General features: G+C 42.9%; 8 protein-coding genes across 13 annotated transcripts; 1 reads left to right on the top strand and 7 right to left on the bottom strand.

Annotated features, from left to right (window-relative positions):
- cldnj (claudin j) lies at positions 1 to 20,969 on the bottom strand. Its single transcript, XM_017437156.3, has 2 exons — positions 20,835 to 20,969; positions 1 to 1,385 (listed from the first exon to the last, which is right to left on the bottom strand). Exon 2 carries the CDS (start codon positions 1,344 to 1,346, stop codon positions 717 to 719), a length of 630 nt encoding a protein of 209 aa, XP_017292645.1. The 5' UTR covers positions 1,347 to 1,385; positions 20,835 to 20,969; the 3' UTR covers positions 1 to 716.
- Positions 3,348 to 5,016, bottom strand: LOC108248389 (claudin-4-like). The gene has a single exon (XM_017437151.3). It carries the CDS (start codon positions 4,765 to 4,767, stop codon positions 4,102 to 4,104), a length of 666 nt encoding a protein of 221 aa, XP_017292640.3. The 5' UTR covers positions 4,768 to 5,016; the 3' UTR covers positions 3,348 to 4,101.
- On the bottom strand, positions 7,478 to 8,603 carry LOC108248392 (claudin-like protein ZF-A89). Its single transcript, XM_017437154.3, has one exon. It carries the CDS (start codon positions 8,472 to 8,474, stop codon positions 7,839 to 7,841), a length of 636 nt encoding a protein of 211 aa, XP_017292643.1. The 5' UTR covers positions 8,475 to 8,603; the 3' UTR covers positions 7,478 to 7,838.
- LOC108248388 (claudin-4-like) lies at positions 9,381 to 10,582 on the bottom strand. Its single transcript, XM_017437150.3, has one exon. The coding sequence runs from the start codon at positions 10,462 to 10,464 to the stop codon at positions 9,730 to 9,732; it is 735 nt and encodes a 244-aa protein (XP_017292639.1). The 5' UTR covers positions 10,465 to 10,582; the 3' UTR covers positions 9,381 to 9,729.
- Positions 11,938 to 13,501, bottom strand: LOC108248391 (claudin-4-like). The gene has a single exon (XM_017437153.3). The coding sequence runs from the start codon at positions 13,042 to 13,044 to the stop codon at positions 12,403 to 12,405; it is 642 nt and encodes a 213-aa protein (XP_017292642.1). The 5' UTR covers positions 13,045 to 13,501; the 3' UTR covers positions 11,938 to 12,402.
- On the bottom strand, positions 14,610 to 16,171 carry LOC108248393 (claudin-4-like). Its single transcript, XM_017437155.3, has one exon. The coding sequence runs from the start codon at positions 16,017 to 16,019 to the stop codon at positions 15,387 to 15,389; it is 633 nt and encodes a 210-aa protein (XP_017292644.1). The 5' UTR covers positions 16,020 to 16,171; the 3' UTR covers positions 14,610 to 15,386.
- On the top strand, positions 16,238 to 26,781 carry LOC112451461 (claudin-4). Of its 6 annotated transcripts, XM_037981165.1 has the most exons (4): positions 16,238 to 16,370; positions 17,008 to 17,086; positions 17,217 to 17,293; positions 21,414 to 26,781. In XM_037981165.1, exon 4 carries the CDS (start codon positions 25,623 to 25,625, stop codon positions 26,280 to 26,282), a length of 660 nt encoding a protein of 219 aa, XP_037837093.1. In that variant the 5' UTR covers positions 16,238 to 16,370; positions 17,008 to 17,086; positions 17,217 to 17,293; positions 21,414 to 25,622; the 3' UTR covers positions 26,283 to 26,781. The 6 variants fall into 6 exon arrangements, with proteins under 6 accessions (XP_037837093.1, XP_037837105.1, XP_037837095.1 ...); XM_037981177.1 differs by lacking the exon at positions 16,238 to 16,370 and having other exon boundaries at positions 16,694 to 17,293; positions 21,414 to 21,506; positions 23,467 to 26,781; XM_037981167.1 differs by lacking the exon at positions 16,238 to 16,370 and having other exon boundaries at positions 16,694 to 17,293; positions 21,414 to 21,506; positions 21,871 to 26,781.
- On the bottom strand, positions 17,693 to 18,722 carry LOC108248396 (claudin-4-like). The gene has a single exon (XM_017437157.3). The coding sequence runs from the start codon at positions 18,626 to 18,628 to the stop codon at positions 18,002 to 18,004; it is 627 nt and encodes a 208-aa protein (XP_017292646.1). The 5' UTR covers positions 18,629 to 18,722; the 3' UTR covers positions 17,693 to 18,001.
- Positions 26,782 to 27,212: the final 431 nt, after the last annotated feature.

The raw sequence follows: 27,212 nt of genomic DNA, 5'->3' as shown, positions 1-27,212 counted from the left end.
AAAAGTGATTTTATTTTGTGTTTATTTGCTCTTTAAAGCCTCGTGTGTCAGAAAACAAAATGTGGGTCAAACAGACAGAAGGTTAAAGCTTAAATTCACATTGTGTCCCAAAATAAACCGGTCGACGTTCAGACAGAAAGGTCTGATCTGGTGAGACGAAGACCTGATCCAGCCGACGTCCGTCTGAGCTTCTTCGGCTGCTGCAGCTGAAGTCTGGAGACGAGTCGGGATGGAAGGAAAATTATTTAAAATTACACAAAGGTTTTACATTTCTACAAACACGGCATGAACGCCGACTCTGAAACAGTTGAAGAAAAAGTAGCTAAAAGCCAAAAGTAGCAAAATGAGAGCTAAAATCAACAAGAGACTAGCTAAAAGCTAAATGCTAGGTAAACGTAACAAAAGGCTGTAAGCTAAAAGTAGAAAAACAGGAGTGAGACGCTAAAAGCAGCTGGATGTTTGTTAAAAGTTTGACAACGACTCGGCCAGTTTTACGGCTCCTGAGCTGAAATTTGGCGTGGTAGTAGCTGAGAGTCATCCCCGACACGTGCTCCGACAGCTAACAGATCATTGCTGGAGATGGTGCCTAACGTTTGACCAGAAGAGCCACAGCGCCGTCATTTCTCAGCTGAGGAGGATTTGAGTCTCTGAGTCGTGGAAGGCGGTGGGCGACGTGCATTCCTCTCACGGATGTTTTCAGCAGGTAAACGCTAACTTCACACATAGTTCTTGATGGCGTAGCTGCTGGACGTCTTGGCCCTCCTGTACCCACCGGAGGGGGGTCTGGGCCCCTGTGGGGGGCAGCTCAGGCACAGAACGGCCCCCCCGCAGAAGAGCAGCCCGGACGTCACAAAGCCGATGTAGATGGCGGCTCCCAGCTCCCTCTTCAGCACCTCGGGGACTCGAGGATTGTAAAAATCCACGATGATGGAGTTGGCGGTCCAAGCAACGGCAACTATCGCCGTGAGGGCCGCCAAGCAGAAGATGGCCCCCGAGCTGACCACCACCCGCGCCTTGAACCGAGGGTGGCTCAGGCAGTTGGTGCATCGGGCTCCCAGCAGGAAGACCAGGAACCCCAGGCACCCCAGCACCAGGCTGATGCAGATGAGCCCGCGGGCCGCCTGGAGGTCCGGGGACAGGTCCAGCAGGGCGTCGTAGAGCTTACACTGCATCTGGCCCGTGTACTCGCTGACGCAGGTCATCCATAAGCCCTCCCAGAACACCTGCATGACCACCAGGTGGGTGCCAATGAATGCCGTGACCTTCCACATGGGCAGACCGCAGATCAGCATGGTTCCCGCCAGGCCGGTCATGGACAGGCTGATGCCCAGCTCCTGCAGAGCCATGGGGGGACGGGGGGGGGACGGAGAGGACTCCTGCAGCCGCTGAAACACAGGAGGAGGACAAAAACACAACAAAAATCAGAATTTATTCAGAAAACACAAATAACCCCTCATCACAGCCCGACGTCCTGCTACCAGGGGTCAATCTGGGCTGAACATCCTGAAGAAATCTAATTTAATTTACAACAAATAACATTTAAAAAGTGCAGGAGTCAGTGGTTGTCTGATTGTTCCAACCTTTTATTAAAGGAAGTTCCTTTTTATTCTAGTCATGCAATCAGAGGGCCACTAAGTGGCAGCCTGAGACAAAAGAACTGAACAAACAATGAGATACAACGAGTCATCTTCTTTTTTTATATATCTGCTTATTTAAAGATTAGAAGTCGTGTTTCTGAGCAGTAATGAGTTTAACTTTTATCATCTTCCTGCTTAAAATCCACTATTCTCTTTTTGTTTTCATGGATTTAAAACATTTTAAAGTTTTAAACACATTAAAGTGTTGGATTAATATGTCCTCCTAGGCAGAACTGATCAGTAATCCTTTCTTTATTAGGATATTTATTTAATATTAATGACTCTTTGTTCTCATTGCAGGAGCTTTATTTATCTGTTAGCAAAATATCTCTTGAACCACAAACTGGATTTTATTGAAACTTTCAGGAAGTAATCATTGAATCATCTGGAACTGACTACCTTTTAGAGTCAGTTTAATTCAAGATGGCCGCCAAAGCTATACACTAATAGCTGCGGCGGTCAGATTTGAACCGGGAGGTTTTAACTCTGCAGGTTATCAGTTTGACCCAACAAACCGGGTCAAGATTTCTGCCCAAAAACTGGGTTCAGATGACTTTTTTTTTGTTGAATTAGAGCTAATAAGAAGTTGAGTTAAAAACTTGGGTTGGGTTGGTGCTAAAAGTTATTATGGTTGAGTTGTCATTGTTGAGAACTGGTTTTTAATTAACCTACCTGGTAAAATAAAGGTTAACAATAATAATAAAAACAATAATAACAAAGCCAACCAGGTTAATCATCTTACAACATGTTGTTTACTGTTTTATCTTTTATTACATCCTAAAGCGTGAAGAATAACACGGCTCATCTCCAACCCAAACACCGAGTCTTTTTGACCCGATCTTTGGTCAAACCAACAGATTTAACCCAACAACTGAGTCATCAAATCAGAAACTCAGCAGGCTTAATTCTTAGGAAACACAAAAAAGACAATAACTCAGTTTTAAGGATATTAAAATAAACTTCAGTCTGTTTGGAGCTGAAGCTCTTTCCCAACAACTCTGAGTCCTAAAATCTCATCTAAGATTATATTTAAGGTTTGACTTAAAGAGCTAAATAAAAAATCTGCTATGAAAGGTGATGAGGGATATATATTCCTTCCTATATTTGCTGTGCTGAGGCCATATTGACACCAGAGAGGAGGGTGTCGGACTCCGGGCCTCGAGGCTCCGCTGTCCTGCAGGTTTTAGGTGTTTCTGCTCCAAAACACCTGAATTAAACGGTTTAATCACCTCCTCACCAGATCATCAGGTCCTCCAGCAGCATGCCTACAAATCATCCATTTAAAGCAGGAACACGTCTTAAACCTGCAGGAGAACGGACCCCCCGAGGAACCAGTTTGACACATGAACGAGTAGATAAACTATAACCCAGAAGGTCATGTGACTTCCACAGACTTAATCATCACGATTTCCTATTAAAATCATCTCTTTGAATACAGATTGGATGCTTTATTTTGGTGTTTTTGATGGAAAAGTTCCCATTAACTGTAAATTTAACACCTGAAACCTGTTTTTTAAAGGTTTTCCTCCTGTTTGTTTTCATGCAGGAAACTAAAAGCACTCAGTAAAACTCGCAGGCCCGACGGGATCCTGGCTCCCTGACTCACCACTATTGTTCTTCAGATAATGAGCTGGTTGGTACCTGATGAACCGGTTCTGGCCGGCTCGAGTAACCACAGGCACATTTTGTCTGAAGCAAACAAGGAAAAAGTACAACGCGAGATCCTTTATTGGTTAAAATAATAATTCAAAGTGCATTTACAGAACAGTTTTCCAGTTGAAATCAATGACTTTTCAAAACTAATAAACTAAACTTCAATCGTGGAGTTTCAGACAGGAAGCATCCTTATTCAAAGTGCAGATTTCCTTCATTTTTATGCTTTAACTCAGTAACTCTACAGGACCAACAGCAGAAACTTGGTTAATCTCAGTCAAGATTTACTGAAAAAAAGATATAACTTGACTAAGATTTTCAAATGTGATGTGTCGAAATATGAATTACCTGTTCCCAATCACATAAAGAACAAAAATCACCTTTTAGTTAAAAAGAAATAATCATCATTAACATATATTTTAATGCTTGCTTGATCAAAAATCATAAAAATCCAAACATGAAGCTAACATTTGACTTTAAAATAATAATAAAAATAAAAAGACATCCCTTGACATTGTTCTTTGGAGTTTGATTGGTCACATTTAAGGTGTTCTTTGTTGCTTTTGTTAAAGATGACTGATTTCTTTTGGCTTCAAAGTTAAATAATTTTCTTGAAGTCTGTCAAAAGTATGTTTGTTTTTTTGAGCAAAATGAGACCCAGTAAAGATTCAATGTGTCACAGGTTGGAGAGTCACTTTTAAAACATTTGTGGCCAAATAAAACAGTAACACGAGCCAAATCTGGCCCACGGGCCTTGAGTTTAAAACAATAAAAGCCAGAGCCTGATTCCAGCTGTCCTTCTACCATAAACTCAGATGTAAGTCTTTGTTGGCGAGTCAGAAAGGAACGAATCTTCTTTGCTTTTTCCTGCAGACTTGTTGAGGAGGTGCTTCACGGAGGGGCTGTTTTCCTCCTTGGGGGGGCAGCTGGAGCACAGCAGCCCTCCTCCTATGATCAGCAGCGCCGCCGCGCCCCAGCCAATGTAAAGAGAGGCTCCGAGCTCTCGTTTCTGAGCGTCTATCAGCAGGGGACTGTAGAAGTCCTGTATGACGATGGTGGCGGTCCAGGAAACAGGAACCAGGCAGAGGATCCCGCTGATGAGCAGAATCACGCCAGCGCCCACCGAGGCCTTCGCTTTGGCGCTCTCCTCTGGGATAAAGTTGGTGCACTTCCCTCCAACGAAAGCGATGAGGAGTCCTACGATGCCCGTGATGATGGAGACCACCACCAGAGCCCGAGCGCCCTGCAGGTCGGTGCTCAGGGCCAGCATGGAGTCGTACACCTTGCACTGCATCTGGCCCGTGCTCTGCACCACGCAGCTCATCCAGATGCCCTCCCAGATGACCTGCGAGGTCACAATGTTGTTCCCGATGAAGGCCGTGACCCTCCACATGGGCGTGGCACAGACAATCAGCACCCCGATCCAGCCGAAAAGGGCCAAGGCGCAGCCGGCCATCTGCAACCCCATGGAAGCCATCGCTGTGAATCTCTGCGCACCTCTGAGAGAATAACCGGAGACGCTCAGGTGTGTATGTGCACCTGCGGCAGCAGAAGAATGGGAGGTGTGAGGAAACCTTAGAAGGCCTGCCAAACAATTCCACCACCGCAGCGTTTGTGTGCGAAGAGAAAAGGTGCATGAGGCTTTCCTGGAACTCTATTCAGCAAGAATTTATGCAAAAGAAAATGTGTCAGCTTACAAATGTAGTTCACCTGCGAAGCAGAGGGAGTGTTTGAACGGTATGTACGAAATTAGAGTTTAACAGCAGACAGGGAGACAGGTTTAAGGCTGTCTGATGGTAAACCAGTGTTTTATTTCCTGGTTCAACCCCCCAGTGAACCGCCCGCTCTCACTGAAAAGGTCAGCCTGCAGGATTTGCTCTTGTTTTCTGGGGGCTGTTTACAGAAGGCAGCTTTTCAGACCCTCCCATTTGCATTTCATGGGAAGCCGTCGTGTGTGAAATCGCACATGCGCACCCCAGACGGCTGCAGGCCGAAGCTGTTCTGCACATGCAGGAGTAACAATGGAGTATGCTGGTGTAGATTCTCAGTCATCCAGGCCATGGTAAATTCAAAAGAAGGTTAAAAAACAAAAACAACTGGTTTTCTATTCTGTAGCTGAAGACGTTTCGCTTCTCATCCGAGGAGCTTTCTCAGTTCAGAAACAGAGAGTGTGGAGTTGAGCTTTTAAAGCTGAGATGTGATGTAAGCTGGATTGCTTGCAGATTGTTCTCGCTCTCCTAACAACAGAGGCTCGTTAGGGTCATTGTTTGTCTGGCTCACTGATGGGCCACTCTGGTCACATGAGTGCAGGTGTGGCTTGGAGTGAAACTGACTGGGGATCAGGCCTAAAGCTCCATTATATGTTTCTGAAAGCTGGAATAACTATAAAGTAACAATGGAGGACAGCAGAGTGCGGTTTGTGTTTCTCACCCTTCTCAACACGCAGCAGCAACACAACCTCCCTGCAGGTCCACATGAATATTCACCATTTTATATGTAGCTGAGAGGCTGATGTCTGTCAGCGCCAACTAGTGGCCTGGCATGAGAACTACAGCCGGTTGATGGGTTGGTTTGACCAAAACAGGCAGAACTTCATCATTTCTCAACATGAGATGAACTTGCTGGGCCTTAAATTTGTTCAAGTTGAGTCAACAACAACCTAAATGTGGCAACAATAATAAAGTCTTAACAGTTTCACTTAACAAAACGACTCAAAACTTTTCCTTTCAGAAATTTGTAGATTTTGTTTCCCACCCTGGTGGCTGTCTGAGCCAAATCCACCACTTTTGTTTTAAATAATGTTATTCTTGCCAAGCAATAACCGAGTCGTGTTTCTGGTTGTTTGTGGGGTTTTTAAAATCAGGTCACGTCTGTTGTTCAGTCATCGTACAGAAAATCAAAGACGCTGTTTTATTTTCAGGAAATGAGTTTGTTTCCATTGTGATGAAGGACGGCATCATCGTAGCTGCAGAGTGTGTTTGACAGGTGTGAACACACCCTGTTCTCTTTCAGGTTTTATCTGGTATCACATTCCTGACTTTGAGCAGAACTGATCACAGATAAATGACGTCAATGATGCTGTCATCAATAATAATAAAACAAAGGATGAAAATGAGACTTTCAGTAAATAAATCTGTTCACTTTCAGCAGCTTAGCACAAATTAATAAGATAAATGCTTTTAAATAAGATTTTAACAAACACACAAAACTATTATTAGTTAATTAGTTTTTTTATTTGTATTTTTTACAGATCCAGGTTTAAAACAGGATTTCACCGACTTTGATAAATGAGCCGAACAGCTTTGGATTATGACTTTAGTTTGTAGTGTTTTCAGTAATTTTATGTGTTTGTTATCAAAATACCTCATAAACCACTTTCAGAAAATAATCATTGGACGTACATCTATAACTGATTACCCATCCATTTCAAGATGGCCACCACAGCCAACTGACCTTAGTTAAAAGAACAGTGGCTAATAGTAGCTAAAAGTGACATCTTGGGATATTGCATATTATTGCACAAACTGTTGTGCAGTTTTTAGTTTTTGTTGCTAACATTTTGCAACTTTTTGCTGATTTAGCAATCAGTTCAGTTTCTGCTTCTTCAGCGAAGTCGTTCAGAATTCAGCGTCCACGCTGCAGGTCTCCAGAAAATGACGTTTCTTTATTTGAACTTAGATTTTCCTCCTGATTGATCAGCTTCAATCTGCTGTATTATTATTATTTATCACCCAACAGCTGCCAGCAGTAAAAGCTTAAAGTATTGAAGCATCTAAATTTATGCTTTTGACAAGTTTGTGTGTGTTTGATTTCTCTTTCTGTCATTTTGTCCAAAACCTTACGGATGTGAGTCACACCTTTACTGAGTGAAACGTTTTCATTTGTTGAAACTGAGCAGAAATAGTTTGGGCTGAAGTCAGATCTGTAAAACCAGTTAAACCAGCTTAAAGGAAAACATGCTGAACACATTTTTAGAAGAATAAAGTTTGTTTTTCAGCTCTCAGCTTAGTTACACCTTATGACCTACTTTCTTTTCGCTCAGTCACAAAATATGTTTATATTCATTTTTCTTTAATAAAAGTGTGAAACTGGGTTTATGTGGCGTTACAAATTAGTTTTTTTTAATAATTCAGAGTATGAGTGTAAAACCAAACCTTTAGAGCAAAAAATACATGTTGACAAAGGCATAAAATGTAAATATTTTATTACAAAAAGGTGATATTAATAAACAAACGCAGGTATTTGATTCTGCTGTAAAGCAAAGATATGAGTAGAATCCTAAATTCACAAATTCACAATAAATCACTAACACTATACAGTTTGTCTCAGAGCTTTTTGTGTTTGTTAACAGCCTGCTGGTGCAACAATAAGCTCAAACACAAGATAAAACAGCTTATTCTCTGCAGAACATGCAAACACTGGAAGACTTTCCTGCCAGATTCCACCAAACATCCCATCTTTTTTTACTCAGTCTTTCTGTGTGTCTCCGTGCGACAGTCCCGCGAGCCGTGGTGCTGTCAGAAAGTCAGATCGAAGCGATAAAAATGCTCAGACGTAGGCCCGGCTGGTGGCGGCGGACCTGGCCGGGCTGTACATGACCGGGTACTCTTTGGCCTCGCTCTTGGGGGGGCAGGAGCTGCAGAGGAGGGCCCCTCCCAGCAGGAGAAGTGCCGCGGTGCCCCAGCCGATGTAGAGCGCGGCCCCCAGCTCTCTCCTCTGGGCGTTGGTCATGATGGGGTTGTAGAAATCTCTGATGATGGTGTTGGCAGACCAGCACACCGGGATGAGCACCAGAACGCCAGCGCAGATGAACATGACCCCGGCGGCGATGGCCACCCTGGCTTTGGCCCGTGGCTCCTCCACAAAGTTGGTGCACTTTCCTCCGGCGATGCCCAGGACGATTCCCATGGCGGCGACGATGATGGCAATGACCACGAGGGCCCTGGCGGCCTGCAGGTCCTGGGGCAGCGCCAGCAAGGAGTCATAGATCTTACACTGCATCTGACCCGTGCTCTGCATCACACAGTTCATCCACAGGCCTTCCCAGATGACCTGCGCCGTCACGATGTTGGCTCCGATGAAGGCCGTCACTTTCCACATCGGCAGGGCGCACACGATGATGGTCCCGATGAAGCCGATGGCAGCGAGGACAAAGCCCAGCAGCTGTCGTCCCTGAGACACCATGATGAGGTTTGAGTTGGAGAGGAGTCAAACTAAGAAGTCGGCTGTGGTCGGAAAGTCGAATGAAGTCTGTTTCAGGACGCTGCCGGTTTTAAAGTCTTGAAGGTGGAGCCCAAGCATCCTTCCCTCCGACCTGAAACCGGCGATTTACCGGTCCAACCGGATTCTTCTCTTTATCTGCACGCAGACGAGGAGCGGTTTCGATGGGATGTACTTCGGCTCGAAACGACCGGATGCAAATGAGGCGCTGCATTCCTGGTTCAAACAGCGCTCCGCCTGCGGCTCGGCGCTGGTTGGACGGTGGACCGGGACGTCACGTCCAGTCACAGGTTTCAGGTTTAAAGAAAAACACCAATGTGAGTAAGAGTTTCACCGGATGTGAGAACAATTCTCCATTTAGGGCGAAGTTTCCTGGTTGTACTGTTTATTTTTGTTCTGTAATCGGAAGAAATAATAAAAGTTTAAAGCTGATTTCTGTTATTATTAAACTGATGAGACCAGATTTAATTATTTATTTGTTTTTGTTTCATCAAAGACTGTTTTCATTTTATAACTTAAAATAAACTAATAATAAATATTATTATATTAAATAATATAAAAATTAAATATTATAATTTGTAAATAGATATTTTTAACTTTACAAACTCATAGATTCATTTTCTTTAGCTTTTTTCTTTAGCTTTTAAGTAATTTGACCTTTTATTTTCTTTTATACTTTGTGTTTTATCACCTCTTTTTCTGTTTTGATTATTATTTTAATGTTTTTGGTTATTTGTTTCATTGTTTTAATTGTTGTTCTTTGTGCAGGACTTTGGTTGTTTTAAATGTTTTCTAGAAATAAAGCTAATTTGATTTAAACTGTGTTTATTTGTATATTTCATGATGAAACAGAACGACTCCACAAACAGATTTAGAAGTGAAAGTAGAAACATTTATTTACAGAAAACATGACTGATATTTACTGCTTGCAGGAGATACTTTTTGTTCATAAATATAAATATATAAACAGTGATTTTCTTGTGAAAGATGTTGCTTCTGTGCAAAACTATAAAGACATAATGTTTCTGACTGAGAGCAAAAACATTAAGGCAAAAAAAAGAGAAATCAGTTTGTAGAGTTTAAAACTCACAATTAACTTTACATCACGATTTACAGGATTACATACCACGCTTTAAAAATACAACACATATTTGGTACATTTTAACTTCCAGGACTTCTGACGCGGTGGTGGAAATGTCAGTCTGTGCTCAGTTCGGTTTCAGATGAACTGCCGGGGCGAGTATGTCGCCGGAGCAACGTAAGGTTTGTTGGGGACGTAAGATCCGGAGGACGTGTACGGCCGGCTGGATGGAGGAGCGTACACAGGAGCGTACGTTGCCGGTGCGTATGGGTACATCGATGGTGCCGTGTAGTTTGGATAAAAATTTCTTCGAGGAGGACACGAGGTGGTCAGGACGATCCCTCCGATTAGAAGAATTCCAGCGGACGCCCAGCCGATGTAGATCGACGCTCCGATCTCCCTCTTCTGGGTCTGGGTGAGCGTGGGGCTGGCAAAGTCTGAGATGGTGATGGCTGCCGACCAGCAGACTGGGATCAGGATCAGGATTGCAGATAAGATGATGAGGACGCCGGCCGAGATCACAGCGATGGCGCTTCCCTGGTCTGTCTTCAGGCAGCTGGTGCACTTGGCTCCAACAAAGGAGACTATGAAGCCGATTAGGCCGACGACGAGGCAGATGATGACCAGCGCTCGGGCGGCCTGCAGGTCCTGCGACAGGCTCAACACATTGTTGGTCAGCGAGCATTGCATCTGACCTGTGCTCTGCATCACACACCTCATCCACAACCCATCCCAGATGATCTGACCCGACACAATGTTGGCCCCGATGAAGGAGGTCACCCTCCAAAAGGGAATCCCACAGGTCACCGCTGCCAAACAGAGGCCGACGAAGCTGATGATCTGCCCTGTCGTTTCCCTGGCAATCTTCGACATGATGAAGATTTGTTCGCGGCAGGAATGAGCAGGTTGTCAGCTCTCTCCGAGCGACACAGCTTTCTGATCAGATCTGTCCCAGAATGTGAGGGAGGAGGATGGCTGAGCTGTCGTCAGGTGAGTTCCTCTGGCTGAACAAGATTCCTTTTCTCGCAGGTAAAGGAGTGGCGCCTTTAAACAATGGCCTTCCTCGAGCCTTAAAAGACTTTCTTTAATATGCAGATTATTTCCTGCAGTAATGATTGGTTTACTGGTTTGAGTTAAAACCACTAATCAACTTCAAATGTCCCGAAAGCAGCTCAAAGATGGAAGAATGAACATTGATCAAAAATGGTAAATTTATACAGAATTGAAAGCTCTGAGAAAAGTGTTATCTTCCAAACACACCACTCAGAAACAAGTTAAACATAAAACTACAGTAAAACCTGCAGATATGCCTTTAATGAACATAAAATGCAATGAAGCAAACGTATTTGAACCACGGCTGAGTCTGATTCTTTTTATTTCCAGTTCAACAAACCACTGAAAGAGAAAAACAGTGGAATGACAACTGAGAGCGCTGGGTGAGATTCATGGCCACCATCTTGCTAGGTGCTACATTTACGGTTTATGTGATGTACGCTTTCTCATCAGGCCAAAAATGACACAGCCTCATTTTACCTAAATAAACATTTCATATTGTGATAACAGGAGACATAAATATTCTGTAAACTTTGACATGCAAGGTGGGAGGCAACATGAATCCCTTCGAGGAATACTGGTGTCAAATATGTCCCTCAGTCAGTGAGATCAGCTGTAAAGGAAGTAACCAAAGTATAGAAACTACAGAAAGTGGTTCAAGATATTAAAATCAGATATTCAATCAGCATCTTTCTGTAAAGGAAACAAGTTAAAAGTAGGGATGTTCCGGTCTGATCACATCAAGGCATCTTTCATTCATCGTGTCGGAGCAGAGACCCGGTCTTTGTTGCTGTACAGCAGCTTAAAGTGCCAACATGTCTGCAGTATGGAAGTATTTTAAAACACAAAAAGGAGAACAATTCAGTAACTAGCAACCGGACAGAAGCAATCAGCCAAACAGCAACAGGAGCCCAGACTTTTAGCTAACGCTGTTTTTGCTGTGCATACAATCGTTGTTTCATTAATATTGTTTGTATTTCAAAAGACTAAAAGGATTACAGAGCGGGGGGCTGAATTTATCGCTCTGTGGGGGAGAAAATAGGTTTTCGCCACAGTCCTGCTCTCCTAACACCGCCCACCTGACAGAGGGCTTCACAAAATCTATAAAAACAAAAGTTAATCATCCTGTGGCATTTCTTAAAGTTGGCATTAAAAACAACAGCTTGAGGAACAAAATGAACACTACTAAGATGGCTGCAAAATAATCCAAACTAATCATACAGAAACCTGGTCTCAGTCAGTCCTCGGATCAAAAAAAGTCTTTTTTTATTTGTTCACACCCCTTCTAAAATAACAGAACGTTACTCTCTTTTGGTAGTTCTGAATTTGTTTTATTTAAAAATCATATCGTGTAACAATTCAGTGCATAAATACAAGAGTCCAACGGTTTGTCAGCCTGTTGTGAAACAGAAAAGACAATTGCAAAATACACAAACTGTTAAAATACAATTTCGCAAGAGGAAGTTCTTAAACACGCATCCTGTCGAAAAGACAGAAATCATCTTTGTTGAGAGGAGATTAAACATGAAACTACATTTTATTTCTTTTGGTGTTTGGATTTATTTGTTTAATATTTACACAAACTGATCTTAAACACAAAATTATGTCCACAGTTTCCTTCTGTAATAATTAGAACAAAACTAGAGCAGTACGTGTTGTTTTTTATCTGATTTGATTTCTGGAGAACATCTCAGGTTCCTCTGCCTGGAGTTCTCTGACCTACAGAGGGGTCCAGACCCCAGCTCTGTCCTAAAAACTCTAAATCAGCTCGTATTTTTCACTGAGAGTCCCCTCGGAGGCCGGGGAGCATCTGATCGACTCTCTGGATGTGGAGGCCGGCGCCATGCGGGTGAATTGGGGTTTGTTTTTCGGAGGGCAGTTTGAGCACAGCGCCCCCCCTCCCACCAGGAGCAGGGCGGTAGCTGCCCAGCCGATGTACAGCGCCGCTCCGATCTCGTACTTTATCCCTCTCATTTGTAGGTAGATCTTGTCCATGACCGTTACGGCACACCAGGAGACTGAAACACAACAGAGCAGTCCAGAGGCGATGAACAGAACCCCAGCAGCAATGAAAGCCTTTGACTTGGACGGGCATTTTCGACCAGCGATTGGCAAAACAATGCCAACGACCCCCAGGAGGATGGAGATGACAGTCATGACGCGAGCTGCCTGCACGTAGAGCGAGCTCATCTCCAGGTTCTTCAGCTTGCACAACTTCAGGACTTCATTTTCGATCAGACAGTCCATCCACAAGCCCTCCCAGATGACCTGACGCAGACCGGTAACGGAGCAGCCTAAGAAGAAGACCGAGTGCCACATGGGGATCCCACAGGTCACCGCTGCCAGAAGCAGGCCGACGGAGCTGAGGACCTGACCCATTGTTTCCTTAATCTGCGCCATGATGAGGAGGGTTTGGACGGTTTCTCGGTTTAAGTGAAACCACTCTCTTATCAGGGGTTTGTCTCAGATTGTGAAGGAGGAGCGCCATCCTGTCGTCACATGACTTCCTTCCTTCTCTCATAGGTAGAGGAGTGGCACTTCCTGCTTCCCAGGCCTCGCAAAACACACTTTAACTGTTTCAGGTCCAGAACAAAATCCTCAGAATTTAAAGGTGTTTTTTTTTCAGTTAAGTTCAGTGCTTCAACAAAACAAAGGGACTAAAATCTGTTTACTAAATATTTAACCAGATTGTCAAAGGCTTTGATAAATCCAACCCCAGAAACAAAATAAATTGGGTCGTTGTGTAAAATGTAAATAAAAAGAGAAAGTAAAGATTGGCAAATCTTGTAAGTTCTTATTTAATCTACAATGAAACACAGTAAACATACCAAATATTTAAACTAAGAAACTGTGCCAGTCATTTTGAATTCGATGGCAGCAACACATCTCAAAGTTGTTCCAGAGGCAACAAAAGGCTGTAAAAGTGAGCAGGACGAATGAGAAACATCTGGAGGAGCTTTTAGTAACTAATGAGGTTAATTGTCAGCAGGTCAGTGAGAGGAGTGGAGATAAAAAGAGGATTTAGAGGCTGAATCTAAAGAAGGAAAGATGGGCAGAGGTTCACCAGGCTGAGAGAAACTGTCTGAAAACAGGAATAATTTCATCTCCAGGTCCTAAAATCATCAACAGATCTGAAGAATCTGCAGAAACCTCTGAGGTCAAAGGTCAAGGCTGGTTCTGGTTCTGTTCTGTAAACACAGCTCACCGTGCCGTCCACAGATGCTGCTTAAAGCTCTATCAGGCAAAGAAGAAGCCAGATGTGAACAGATGTGTCTCCTCTGGACCAAAGAGGTCAGCCTGCCTCTCTGATGGTATGGGGGTGCATTAGTCCAGGTTTTAGAACAACATCTGCTCCCATCCAGGACTGTTGAACAGACAGAAACTTGTGCGTTTATTTTATTTGTTTTACAACTGCAGTTGTAGATTTTTTATATGCAGTTATTTGGGGTTTATTGGTTGGTGTTAAAATGACTCATAAGCCTAAAAGAAATCCTGAAAGCAGCTCAGATAAAAACTGGAAAAAATCCAAATAAAAAATAAGCTGAAGCTCAAGTACTGAATTCTGAAATCCTGACATTTCACAAACACACAAATCATAACGAAAATAAAGAAAAAGCTGCTAGTTACAACAAGAAAGGAAACTGATGTCCTGGTGTTCTAACCTAATTTAAGCCTGAACTGTTATTTTATTATTATTCTTGTTTTTCTGTTAAATGAATCCTGGATAGCAGTTTTCAGGGAACCTGCGCTGAGACAGGGAGACGAAGTCTGGCCTCTTTCTGGATTCATTGAAACCACTTTCCAGACAAACACAACAAACGATGTCACTCTGCACAGAAAACCAATCCCCTCCTCGTCACATGACAGAAACCTTTGCATGAGCAAGCAGAGACGCACCTTAAGTCACATGATACCTGCAGCAACAACCACTTCCTGGAATTTACTGTCGTAAACAAACCCTTCACTTACAGTTTAATTTAGTTTTATTCACAGCTTTACAGGACAGAACGTTTAAATACTTTTAATTAAGACATGATTACATCCGAGTTGCTCAGAAGTCAAGAAGTTTTAATCAAAGGTTATTAACAACAGCATCAGTTTTCAGTGTTTATAGAGAACAGAGGTTTAAAACTATAACAGGGGTTTTCTTTAATAAAAAAAGTCTTCCTATAAGCATGTTTCCTACAAGGAAACAAGTTGAAAACACAACCAAACCCATTTCCTCACCACCCTACTTAAAAAAACAGGATTATACAATCCCCCATTTTTCAGGATTAGGGTTACTGATCATCATTTTACAATATAGTTTATATAAAACAACAGAAAATAATGAGTTAGTCCAGAAGATAACAGATAAAATACAGTTTTGTGACACAAAGGAAATAAACATCCTCCATGTTAAAAAAGTTAAATGAAGTTTAAGGATTTTTTTTTTCACAAACTCTTTATAATAATCACACAATTGTAATCATCCATCGTTTAAAATAAAAGTTCAGTTTTATCTTTATACAGGCAAATTATTTAAACAGAAAACATTTTGACTAATCGTGAAAGAAAAAAAAAGCAAGCGGTAACAATATTAAAGGTTTAATTTCATATTTCTGCTCTCAAACCACACCTGAACCTGCTCGTTCAGTCAGGATTTTGAATATTTGGGGATATTTATTAAACATAAAACCTGCGAGATTGAAATCAGCCTTTCACTTCCTCCTGTCGAGTCCATGCACGGTTGGGGAAACGGCTCATACGAACTCTCTGGATGCGGTTGCAGACTTCACCGGGGTGAACTTGGGCACGTAGTGGTGCTCGTTTTTCGGGGGGCAGTTCCAGCACAGCAGCCCCCCTCCCATCAGCAGCAGGGCCGTAGCTGCCCAGCCGATGTACAGCCCCGCTCCGATCTCGTACTTCTGGGCGTTTAACAACAACGGGTTGTAGAAGTTGTTGATGATGGTGTGAGCGGACCAGGAGACGGAAATGAGACAGAGCAGCCCCGAGGTGACGAACAGAACCCCAGAAGCGATGCAAACCTTGGACTTGGACTGCTCCACCTCGATGCAGTTGGTGCATTTCCCACCAGCAATCGACATGGCGACGCCGAAGATCCCCAGGAGTATGGAGATGATGATCATGGCTCGAGCCGCCTGCAGGTCCTGAGGCAGGGCCAGCACCGAGTCATACACCTTGCACTGCATCTGACCCGTACTCTGCACCACACAGTTCATCCACAACCCCTCCCAGATGGTCTGAGCGGTGATGATGTTGGCGCCGATGAAAGCGCTGACCTTCCACATGGGTAAGCCGCACACGACGACCACCAGGAGCCAGCCGATGGCAGCCATCACAATGCTGAGCGTCTGGACCCCTTGAGAAGCCATCTCGCCTGCTTTAGTTCTCACGCCAAAAGCAAGAAGAAAACTGCTGAAACAGCGAGGGTCTGAATTTATAGGCTGCTACGTGAGAAGATGGGACAGAGATGAGGACATGTGATACCAAGTCCTCGGCTCCCAATGGCTGCAAAATGTTTACAAACAAACAGATAAAAATCCTTTCACTGTGCTGACCTGCAAGAAATCCAGAGTCTCAAGGTCAGACACCAGCCTGCAGTCAACAAGGACAAGACCAGAGTTTGGGTCGTTTATTTCCCATCAAGTCTTTCTTAAAGACCACATGCCGTATTTACCACAGTGTGACGGCAGAAAAACTGCTGAAGAAGTTAAAACAAGCAGGTAAACTCAACATAAATGCAGCTAAAAGCTAGATTAGAAAAACAAAAATCAGCTGCTAAGTGGGAAAAAGAAGATGCAGCAGCAGCTGCTACAGCCTGCTTACTATAGACCACAAATTAGGTTTTTAAGCAAAGATGCTTTTCTGTTTATTATTAAGTGTGCACATTTTTCTAAGAGTCGCTAAATATGCATTAATTTGAATTATTCAATCATTGTTTTGTTAAATGAATAAATGGATGTATGGATATTTAGCAGGTTACTATTTGGTTTTTGTTCTCTTCATTTAAAACAACAACATTTAAAGTCAATATTTAGTTAGTTTGTTTTTTTAACCAGTTATATTTAGTAAACTGCTTCCAAAAAAAAAAAAAAAAAAAAAAAAGCACCAGGGGAGCAGTTAGAGATTAGTTGAAAAACATACGGGCGTGGTGGGGAATCGAACCTGCGACTTTCTGGTTCCAAGATGGCTGCTGCACCACAGCCGCCCCCATCAATAACCCGGCAGCAGATATAAATATTAATGCAAACAGGTTTAGGACCTATTTCAGTTTAAAATATGCACACTGATATAAAATGGCAGCTTGTTTGCTTTAAGATCTTTACGATAAAAACAGTTTTTTTTATGATTTCCTTGTAGTTTTGTTTTAATTTGAGGACATGAAGGACATGAAGGACATGAAGGACACCCTGTGACGGTCTCAACCGAAGACAAAAAGGTGATCCTGTCGTTTAAAGAAATGAAAGTCGTTTTATCATCTTTGGCCTCACGCCTCCTCTACCTTCGGCTGTTTTCTGCAGTGAAACGAGTATTTGTGTGACAGATGTGTTGTTCTCCGATCTTCACAGAGAGGGGCAGTGTTGCAGAGGTGATTCTTCACACGCTGAACTTCACCGAAACACCCTGAAGGCGTCACCGCTCTGAGGTCTTTATATGCTGTCACTTAGTTTGGATTATAGGTCAAAAATAAGATATTCTGCAGAGATAAAACCCCAAACTAAACTGTGAAGTAATAACTGCTTAAATAGTGTTTTTATTTTTTCAGTAAGTTGTGTTAAAATGAAGGTGATCAATTTAACCTGATATGAAGCTTATAAATATCACTTTTGTCTGCAGATTTCAGCAAAGTCTTGGTTTTATTTCCTGGTTTAGTTAGGCCACCAAACGTCCCTGTGTTTAACTAAAGTGTTAAAATACTTAACTAAGTTTTTATTCATGAAGTCACAAGTTAAAACCCTAAATGTTTTCTTTCCTGGGGCTCCATTTATGCCTTTTTATAAACACTTTAGGTTATTTAAAGAAAAATCACACAAAACGTTTCAACTGAGTGGTAACAAGATAAAAAAAACTTTATTTACAATTTCAAACAGTTTATAGCATGCACTTTTAAATGAAATGATATGTAAATGAGTACAAATGAATGAAATGCTCGTAAATTTAAAAAATGAGTAAGAAATATAAGATTCAACAACGTCCCAGAATGTGTTTTAACATTTCTTCTGCTCATCGATCATTTTCTGACGCAGCCGCGGGTTTTTGGGTGTGGCTCGCATCTTTTTCTCCCGATGAAACAAAAACTGGAACTCATCAAACTAAAGTCTGATCCCAGTAAAATCTGTGGACCGGCCTCTCCTCAGACGTAGTCTTTGGGTGCGGTCGAGCGGGGAGCGGAGTACTTGGCAGACGAGAAGTTGTCTTTGGGAGGACAGTTGGCGCAGAGGAATCCGCCGCCCAGGATGAGGAGGGCGGAGGCGCCCCAACCGATGAAGAGCGCCGCTCCAAGCTCCCGTTTCTGTGCGTTCGCCAGCAATGGGTTGTAGAACTCGCTTATGATGCTGTGTGCCGTCCAGCAAACGGGGATGAGGCACAGAACGCCGGAAATGATGAAGGTGACACCAGCTGCTATGCAGACCTTCGCTTTCATGCTCTCGTCCTCCACGCAGTTGGTGCACTTCCCTCCTGCGATGGCCAGTAATATGGCGATGATGCCGATCAGGATGGAGATGATGGTGAGGGCTCGGGCTGCCTGGAGGTCCTCCGAGAGGGCCAGCATGGAGTCGTAAACCTTGCACTGCATCTGGCCCGTGCTCTGAACCACGCACTCCATCCAGATGCCCTGCCAGGTGGTCTGAGCCGTGACGATGTTCTGTCCGATGAAGGCCGTCACTCTCCACTGGGGCACGATGCAGGTAACGATGGCCCCAATCCATCCAATGATGGCCAGGGCAATTCCCAGGATCTGTAACCCAGCTGCTACCATCTTTCTTTCTCAGCGGCGTCCGCAAAAAAACAAGTCCAAAAGCGTCGTAGGAAGTGGTGCTCGAGCGGTCCCCAACAGTAAATGTTTGCGTGTGGTTGGAGCAGGTCTTATATATGCAGTTAACTCAGGAGGGGCTTGTCTCACGTTAGCTGTGACGTTGTTTGTCTGTCCCGCTCCCATCACCAGGCATGTGTCATCATGTTGGGTTTTTGTGTGAATCAGGTAACTATAACAGGTGGAAGTGTCCCACTGTGACTCACACGCACCAAACTAAAAGCACGCCAAAATAAAAGCGGGGGAAAAAGCAGCCACACCTTTTTCTCTTGTAGTAATAATGTCTGAAACTGCTTTTTTTATTTATCTTGTTTGAATCTAAAGTTCAAAGATTTGGTCCAAATGCTTCTAACTCTATAAAGTTGCAGGGATATCTTGTGTACGAATACTCTGACACATTAATGCCTGAAGTTTCACATCTGGCTTTTTTTTTTATTTATCAGAGAATCATCAAGTTTCAACTGATGGTTCACCTCAAACTTGAGGGTTTTCCACAGGAAGTTTGTTCTGTCGAGCAGTTTCAACTGATGGTTCACCTCAAACTTGAGGGTTTTCCACAGGAAGTTTGTTCTGTCGAGCAGTTTGGGTATTAAACATGTTTATGTCGTCTATAAATAAAGTAAAGATGAGTTCAGTTGAGCTGAAACCTTCAAGTTTCTCAGGGATTCAAACCGAAACAGAAATATGTTCCTCAGTTAAAGTGAAGCTGCTGCCAAAAGTACAGAACGCCATCATTGGGTTGTTTGACTTGTTTAAGATCAGGTGCTCATCGGGGTCACCATGGTAACCACTGTCTGTCACTCCCTGATACAAAACTTAAACCAGACAGGCAGAAAAAAACCAAAAAAAAAACCCAAACAGGACCGGGTTTAGAGCTCCAAACAGGACCGGGTTTAGAGCTCCAAACAGGACCGGGTTTAGAGCTCCAACAGGACCGGGTTTAGAGCTCCAACAGGACCGGGTTTAGAGCTCCAAACAGGACCAGTTTTTGCAGGTGGTAGTGATTGTTTTGGGCCCTTCCTGTTTCAGAGAACTTCCTCTTTGACCGCAGTAACCTGCCTGCCTTCCGATGCTCCAACCTCCTCTTCTTACAGGAACTTCCCCATTCTGTCTCTTACTGTTCAGCTGTGGCTTTTCACTTTTTAAAGTAGATATTTTATAACAAATCACTGAACGACAAACATATTAAATAATAAATCATCAATCACAGAATAATCACTTAATACTGGTTATAACGTGGACTGAAATCATTCTTGTCTGGTTTAGGACTTTAATTGTTTCATTACCTCATCTCATTTCCATCATCAACTTATACCCATCATATTAAAAGATTATAATCATCATTATAATCATTGTTAATTTTAACACTCAGCTTTGTGATTCACAGCATAACGTTGTTTGATTTCTACTTTTAATTCATTTTTGGTGCTTGCAGCTTCCAACAAACTTCCTCATTTTCCTCAGCAGCCACTGGTCTTTTGTAATCCTCATCAGACTATTAGTAGAATGAGTTTTGCTGCACTAATCAACCACATGACTAAAAATACAGTGTACAATGAGAGCAGGTTTCATTCTAATACTTGAAATTTCTCGTAGCGTTTTTGCAAGTTTTGTGTATTCTGGACAACGTGCCGTATTCCCGACCCAGCTGCACATTTCGATGTGTAATTTGCATCGTTTAGGTTCATCAAAGCTAAAATTGTGACAAACTGAACAGAATAATACGGATAAATCAGTGCTTATGTATCAGCATCCTTAATAATTATTGATTACCATGTGAGAGCGTGCACATCACATAAATGTTATCTACTTTACTTGGGAAATAAACACAATCACTTAACATTTAAATAACAAAACCAGAAGAATCTAAAAGTCCATCTGTTGCATTTTAAACCCAAATGCAGTCTTTTATTCAAAATGTTCTCATCCCCAGCAAACAAATCTCTTTAAATCTTCTGGTAAGTCAAAAACCTGCTGTTTGCATCCTGAATATAAATCTAAAGCTGCACCGATCATCTGAAACAGGCCCGTTCATGCGACTGACACACCCATGAAACTGGATTTCTTTTTGAAAAAAACAACATTTTTCATGGTTATCATCTCACAAGTCTGCAAAGATCTGCTTTGAAAGGAAGAAAAGAAATCTGCTGACCTTGTGGTGACGCCGGGAGGACGGTTCAGCCTGCAGTCCAGCTCCCTGCTCGAGTTGTAGTTAGTTTTTAGTTTTTATCCACAGCAGCGAGAACGCGTCGGGTGGGATAAGCTGAGGACAATCTGTGGATTTCTGTGGTTCACCTGCTGCAAAACGAAGGAACGGGGAGAGGGGGAGAGGGGAGGTAGAAGCAGAATCTGATGGCCTCACATGAATAGAGGCTGTGTTTAAGAGCCAGAACCTCTTTTAGGACTATAATACCTCTATTTTATCCAAGCTGGGATCATTAAAGAGCCTGAGCCGGGCTGCGGAGATTAGATTCCCTGCATGTAAGAAAGCATGGAGGAATTTTCACAATTAAGACGCCGAGGACAGATTCCTTCAGGTGGAGATCAGCCTGATGTGGACGTTCCTGCAGGAGATAAGAACCACCAGCTGCAGATTTCAGTTCAACATCAGAAACACGAGCTACTTCATTTTTAAAAAATCACTTTTGCAGTTTGATCTGTGAAGCAAACTGTGTTTTTTGAAAGCAGAAAAGTGAAAATGCCAGTTTTATGGACTTTTTTTTGTCCTCAGGTGCAACTCGAGAGGACAGAACAAATTCTCCAGGAGCAGCTGAGGGATTGGTGAGAAAACGCCGGAGGGAGGTGAAGGGACAAGTGTCAGCAGGTAATCGGAGTAACGGCTGACTCTGGCTTTGTCTCAAGAATCAAACCCTTCAGACAGTCACTGCAGGCTGAACGCTCACAGTGCAAACAGCGATCCAGGTTCTGTCATGCAATTAAAAGTTAGGATAAATTCACACGAACCAACGAAATATATTTAACATTTCAGCTGTGTTCATTATGGTAGAAAGCAGAAGGGTGTTAACAATCAAACATGACAATATTTCTGTTTGTTTAAGATCCTCTTTGATCAAATTACTGGCTACTGATGCAGAGACTTTTAGTTTATTTAGGTTATATTAGGTTATTACTATTTATTACTATTTCCCCGTCTGATCACAGTTTTTAATTTGCTGCTCTTTTCGCAGAAAAACCCCAAACAACAAAACTGCATCATAAAGGGCAGCTCAGTCAGAAGTAGTGTGCTTTGACTTTGGAAAACATTAAATCATCAAAAAAACAAACAAAACAAAACGTCTTCCTGCAGGAAACGGTCACTGCGTCCAAACGTGGTAAACTCAGCCCTGATCGGCGCTAACATGACCTAGAGGTCAGTGAACTGGGGTTTTGGCATCTTTAACGGTCTGTGCAGAATCACAGGTTAGGTTTGAGGAACTTTGGAAGATTTTTTCATGTTCTCTCTGTTGTCTCTCACTGCTGCAGGACTTTCTGTCGTAAATCTTTGCAGTGTTCAGAGCGCACAGTGAAGTGAAGGGTCTTTGTAACTTCTCGTGTCTCCTACAGAAACATAAAACTGCAAACAAGCGACCAGCTGAGGTTTCCTGCCGCTCACAGGCCAACAGTTTTACAGACTTATATGTTTCACACACTGACTGTTTGTTTGAGGCTCACCTTTTAGGCCAGGTGTGTCCAATCCTGGTCCTCAGGGCCGCCATCCTGCAGGTTTTAGTTGTTTCTCTGATTTTACACACCTGATTTGAGTGACTGAGTGATTAACAGGCTTCTGCAGAGTTAAAGACCTGCTGAGGAGCAGAGAAACATCTAAAACCTGCAGGATGGATTGGACACCACTGTTTTAGGCTGTCTCTGCATTTCCTAGGTTTGCCATCAGGGAGTGACAGACACAGGTGCGTGGTTTCCACAGTGACCCTTAATCAGGGAGCAGCTTTAACTCTTCTTATGATTTTATTCTTTTTCTACACTTCTTACACAGTTCAGAGATTAGGTTTCTATTTATTCCAACTTTATATATAACACATATTACACACACAAAGAAAAGCAACAAACAATTATTCGTCATGATGTTTATTATGTTCTGTCCTGAACGGGGTTAAATCACGAGAGGGGGGGGGGGGGTTTTCGTCACGCTGCAGAAACTTTATTTAAATGAATGAGTCTGTTTGGGTTTGAACGGTTTGGTGTGACGTCTCTGAGCCCTCGGGTCACAGTTCAGGCAGAGTCAGAGTTTCAGGTTATTTATAATCAGTAAACATGTCGTCGAGTCGGGACACGCTCAGGCATGACACGAATCAGAACCTGGAACTGTGGGACAAAATGTGAGATCTGTTCAGGAAATTACAACAAACGTTGTTAAGTTGTACAAACTTTAATAACTCAAACCTTTTATTTATTAATCAGTGATGAACCCTGACCCTTTAACTGATCAGGAGGTTTTATTTATCAGGTTTTAGATTTTATTAACGTTCAGTGGAGAGTTTGAGGAAATGTCGTGACGATACCAGACTTTTTGAATTTATAAACTGCAGAATTTACAACCAGCACTGCTTGAAGAGATGCAGTCAGAGCTGCAAACACAATGATTAATTTACTGCAGTTTCATGGAAATCTGTCCAGTGACTCATGAGATATTTTACTAACAGAGACAAGCTGTCAGGACGAACCCTCACATGTATTTGTGGCTGTTTGTTTAGCGCCTCCTTGGATCTTAATGAGTTCACGGATATCAGCGGTGAATAAAAAGAACAACCTGTCGTCTGTTCCAGAACCGGACGGACCGGATCACACTCCCATGGTTCTGAATGTGAAGGTGCTCTGCGAGCAGCAACACGACGGTTTCCAGGAAAAGACCCTGACAGGTTGCTCCACCTGCTGCAGGTGTTGTGAAACCCTGACGTGACGATTAAAGCTTCCAACAGCTTTTATTCTCAGTCAGACTCTTTGTTTGTGGTTGGAGAAGTGTTCTTGCTTATATAACTCAGGTAAATTGTATAAATGTCAGATTTAAATGGTTTTCATTCAGAGCACCAGATGTCCAATAAAGACAAAGTGTTTAAATCTGGACCCTAAAGGCTCCTTTTAATGAATAATTGTTGCAGCTGCACGTTAATAATATGGTTAAATATGGGGTTGACTGCGTCGTATTTCTGGTTTTCTGCAGGAAATAACAACCTGAGCGTGGTTACGCCCTAAAACTGAGCACATCTGGTTCTTCTGACAGCAGCAGATCGAGAACAGAGGTGGTTCTAAAGCTGCTCAGTCACTTCAGATGTGTTCCACACAAGAACCGAAGCTAAAATGGCTCCCCCTGCCTGCAAAAACAGTGAGGAGCTGAAGAAATGCTAAACTGAGCTAAAAGCAGCAAAACAATAACTAAAACCTAAAAGCAGAATTGTAGTAACTGAAATCAGCAAAACAGAAGCTAAAATGAGCAAAACAAGTGTTTAAATTAACAAAATAGTAGCTAAAATGAGCAAACCACGTGCTAAAAGCAGCAGAACAGGAACTAAAATTAGCATATAGATGCTAAAGTCGGTAAAGCTAAAACTAAAACTGTCATTAATAAAACAAAAATGAGCAAAACTAGCTGAAGTCTGCAAGCAGCAGAAAGGTAAAGCATCTTAGCTGCAGCTGAAAGCTATTTGCCTCCAGCTTTACTAAAATGTGATTTAAAATATGTTGATTGCTTCAGATTTCATGAATCTTCTGCAGGTACAGAACACGAAACCTGAGACGAGGTTATTCCAAGAAAAGCTTTTTGAGCTAAAAATGGCTCCCCCTGCCTGTAAAAACATCTGAGCACATTCTTTTTATTTCATATATTTCTGTGTCATTCTGATAATTTCCATAATAAATCATCTTATTTTGTTAAAAAGTCAGTTCTTACAGGAGAAAATGATTGTTATTGCTTTTATTTATACATTGTTTTAGTTCTTTAAATGAAGGGTAGATGTAGATGTGAAGCTCTTTGTGTGTTTAAAGTCTGAAGGAGCCAGAGTGAATGTGACCCTAATGGCACTGACCTTTGACCTCCAGTGACTCCTGTTAATTAGTAGAGAAGCTCACTCGTGCAAAGCTCAACGACTCTGTTGTTCAGCGGGTAAAAAAAAGGGTTTTAGGAGATAATTGCAGCCATTCAGGGAATCTCTGATCCGTTGGGTTTATAAAAAAGAACAACGTTGTTTAAAATAAGATCTTTGATGATTTAGTCGTTTTAGAAACTTATTTCTGTCCTCCAAGGTCAAACGGGGAATTTATCTAGAGGATAAAAATGCTCCAACATCCCGTAAAACATTCAAAACAATAATATATCCCCGGATGACAAATTAAAGTATTCTGTCTTGTTTTTGTTTAATAAAACCAACATCCAGGTAAAGAACAATTAAAGGTAAGGATTGTTTGTTCTTTCTTCCTCTCAGAGAGGATTAACAGAAAACAGGACATTGCTCCTCTCTTTTCCGCTTGTTTGCTGGATGATTCAGCGTTTTGTTTTTTTACGTTAAAGACCCACGACGGCGTCACATCTCCCCACTGAACCGCTCGCATCAAACCCGAATCATAACCGAGATTATAGACTGATTTTTATTCATGAGTGTTTCAGATTTAATTAAACATCTTTCTACAGTTAATACTTATCAGGTTTTAAAAATGCCTGATTAAGGGACTAAATGAGGACCTAAATGTTTTTTAACTTTGATGGAGTTTTGTGTGAAACCTGCTGGGAGCAGGTTTAAAGGAAAACGTGATGCCACGTTGAGCTGACTCCACCTTCACTCGTCTAAGCCGTATAAAGAATCTGTTTCTCTCTCACTAAAAGTCTTCTGCAGGAGATCCGATATCGTCTCCATCTCCGTGGACACAGCAAGCTTTCTGTCCCAAGAATCCCGGGAAGAAAACGGCGTCCTGAGCCGCAGTTGGGACCATGTACTCTGCAGGTTTGGAGATCCTGGGGATGATCCTGGCCGTGGCCGGGTGGTTGGGGGTGATGGTGGCCTGCGGCCTGCCCATGTGGCGGGTGGCTGCTTTCATCGGGCAGAACATCGTCATCTCGCAGGTGATCTGGGAGGGTTTGTGGATGAACTGTTCGGTGCAGAGCACGGGTCAGATACACTGCAGGGTGCACGAGTCCATGCTGGGGCTCCCGGTGGAGCTGCAGGCAGCCCGCGCCCTGGTCATCGTCTCCGTGGTGCTGTGCGTCTCAGCCATCTGCCTGTCCGTGGCTGGGGCCAAGTGCACCAACTGCAGCCGGGACGTAAGCAGCAAACCCCGCCTGGTGGTGGCCGCAGGGGTGACCTTCATCGTGGCGGGACTGCTGCTGCTGGTGGCCGTGTCCTGGACGGCCCACGCCATCGTGCTGGGCTTCTACGACCCGCTGCTGGAGGAGACGGGGAAGAGGGAGTTCGGGAACGCTCTGTACTTCGGCTGGGCTGCCTCCTGCCTGCTCGTTCTCGGGGGGGCCCTGCTTTGTTGCTCCTGCCCACAAAGATCTTCACAGAGAGGTGGCTCTGCGCTGCCTCGACCGGACTACTCAGCCGTCAAAGCCACGTCAGTCAACGGATACACGAAGAGAGACTACGTCTGATGACTGAAAGAGGGCGGGAGATGGATGATCAGGGGCTGTAACCGTACTTCTTCTCAAACTTAAAGAAACAAACGCTGTAGTTTGAAGGCGTTTGCTCCGGTAGTTTTCCAGATTTAGTGATTTACAGCTCAGAAACGTGGGTCTGCACTCAATGAAAACAACTCATTTATCTGTAAACTTTACTCAACAGTTCTTCCTCAGAGGTTACCATCGAAGAGCTTCGGTTGTTTCTGTAGGTAAACAATCCCACGTGGTCACAGATCTTCAGATTTTATTTCTCACTTTATGATTTTCTCTGTTCTTTAACGTTTCCTTCAGTTACAGATGAGCTGAGCTGCTTTTCTGCCTTCTTTTCATATAAACACATTTTCATGTAGAGTTTGCATTTTTTCCTTAAAAGAAAATCATAATTTCCTACAGTATAAACCCAAGTAATCTCATAATAAAGTGTTTATTTTTTTTAAAAGATTTCAAATAAACAAGTAGAACTTCCTCATGATTAAAACCCTGAAGATTACCTGTTTATTTCTGCACATTTCGTGTTTCTGAAATCCGTGGCATGCAGCAGAGCGGACACATGCACCAGTAAGAGCAGCTCTAATTCGAGCCAAAATAAGGTATTTCATGTCGGTGTAAGTGGAGGGAAGGAACAATGAGGGGCTTGTTCCTGAAGAGCACCTTCTGCTCCCCCTCCTTTGTGACCCGTCCTCCAGTTACGAGGTGAAACTGAAGAAGAGATAAAAGTCTCCATCTGCAAGGAGGGGGATGTAACTGAGTCCAAACGGAGCCACAAAGACGCTATTGATCTGCAGGTTTGCAGCTAATTACCTTCCTGAAGTCAGAAAACACGAGAACTAAAGTATCCAAATGCAGACAGACTTTTATAGCAAAAGAAAAGCAGAATCAAATGTTTCAGCAGCAGGTGAAAAG

The sequence above is a fragment of the Kryptolebias marmoratus genome, linkage group LG2 (genome assembly GCF_001649575.2).
Source record: "Kryptolebias marmoratus isolate JLee-2015 linkage group LG2, ASM164957v2, whole genome shotgun sequence".
In the NCBI taxonomy this organism is placed as follows: Eukaryota; Metazoa; Chordata; class Actinopteri; order Cyprinodontiformes; family Rivulidae; genus Kryptolebias; species Kryptolebias marmoratus.
The sequence above is the reverse complement of the archived record's forward strand: the minus strand, read 5'-3'. Positions and strand labels throughout refer to the sequence as shown.

What these genes read in the sequence shown, in the direction of transcription:
- LOC108248389 (XM_017437151.3), bottom strand. Translation starts at nt 4,767, where the DNA reads ATGGCTTCCATGGGGTTGCAGATGGCCGGCTGCGCCTTGGCCCTTTTC.
- LOC112451461 (XM_037981165.1), top strand. Translation starts at nt 25,623, where the DNA reads ATGTACTCTGCAGGTTTGGAGATCCTGGGGATGATCCTGGCCGTGGCC.
- LOC108248396 (XM_017437157.3), bottom strand. Translation starts at nt 18,628, where the DNA reads ATGGTAGCAGCTGGGTTACAGATCCTGGGAATTGCCCTGGCCATCATT.
- LOC108248388 (XM_017437150.3), bottom strand. Translation starts at nt 10,464, where the DNA reads ATGTCGAAGATTGCCAGGGAAACGACAGGGCAGATCATCAGCTTCGTC.
- LOC108248393 (XM_017437155.3), bottom strand. Translation starts at nt 16,019, where the DNA reads ATGGCTTCTCAAGGGGTCCAGACGCTCAGCATTGTGATGGCTGCCATC.
- LOC108248392 (XM_017437154.3), bottom strand. Translation starts at nt 8,474, where the DNA reads ATGGTGTCTCAGGGACGACAGCTGCTGGGCTTTGTCCTCGCTGCCATC.
- cldnj (XM_017437156.3), bottom strand. Translation starts at nt 1,346, where the DNA reads ATGGCTCTGCAGGAGCTGGGCATCAGCCTGTCCATGACCGGCCTGGCG.
- LOC108248391 (XM_017437153.3), bottom strand. Translation starts at nt 13,044, where the DNA reads ATGGCGCAGATTAAGGAAACAATGGGTCAGGTCCTCAGCTCCGTCGGC.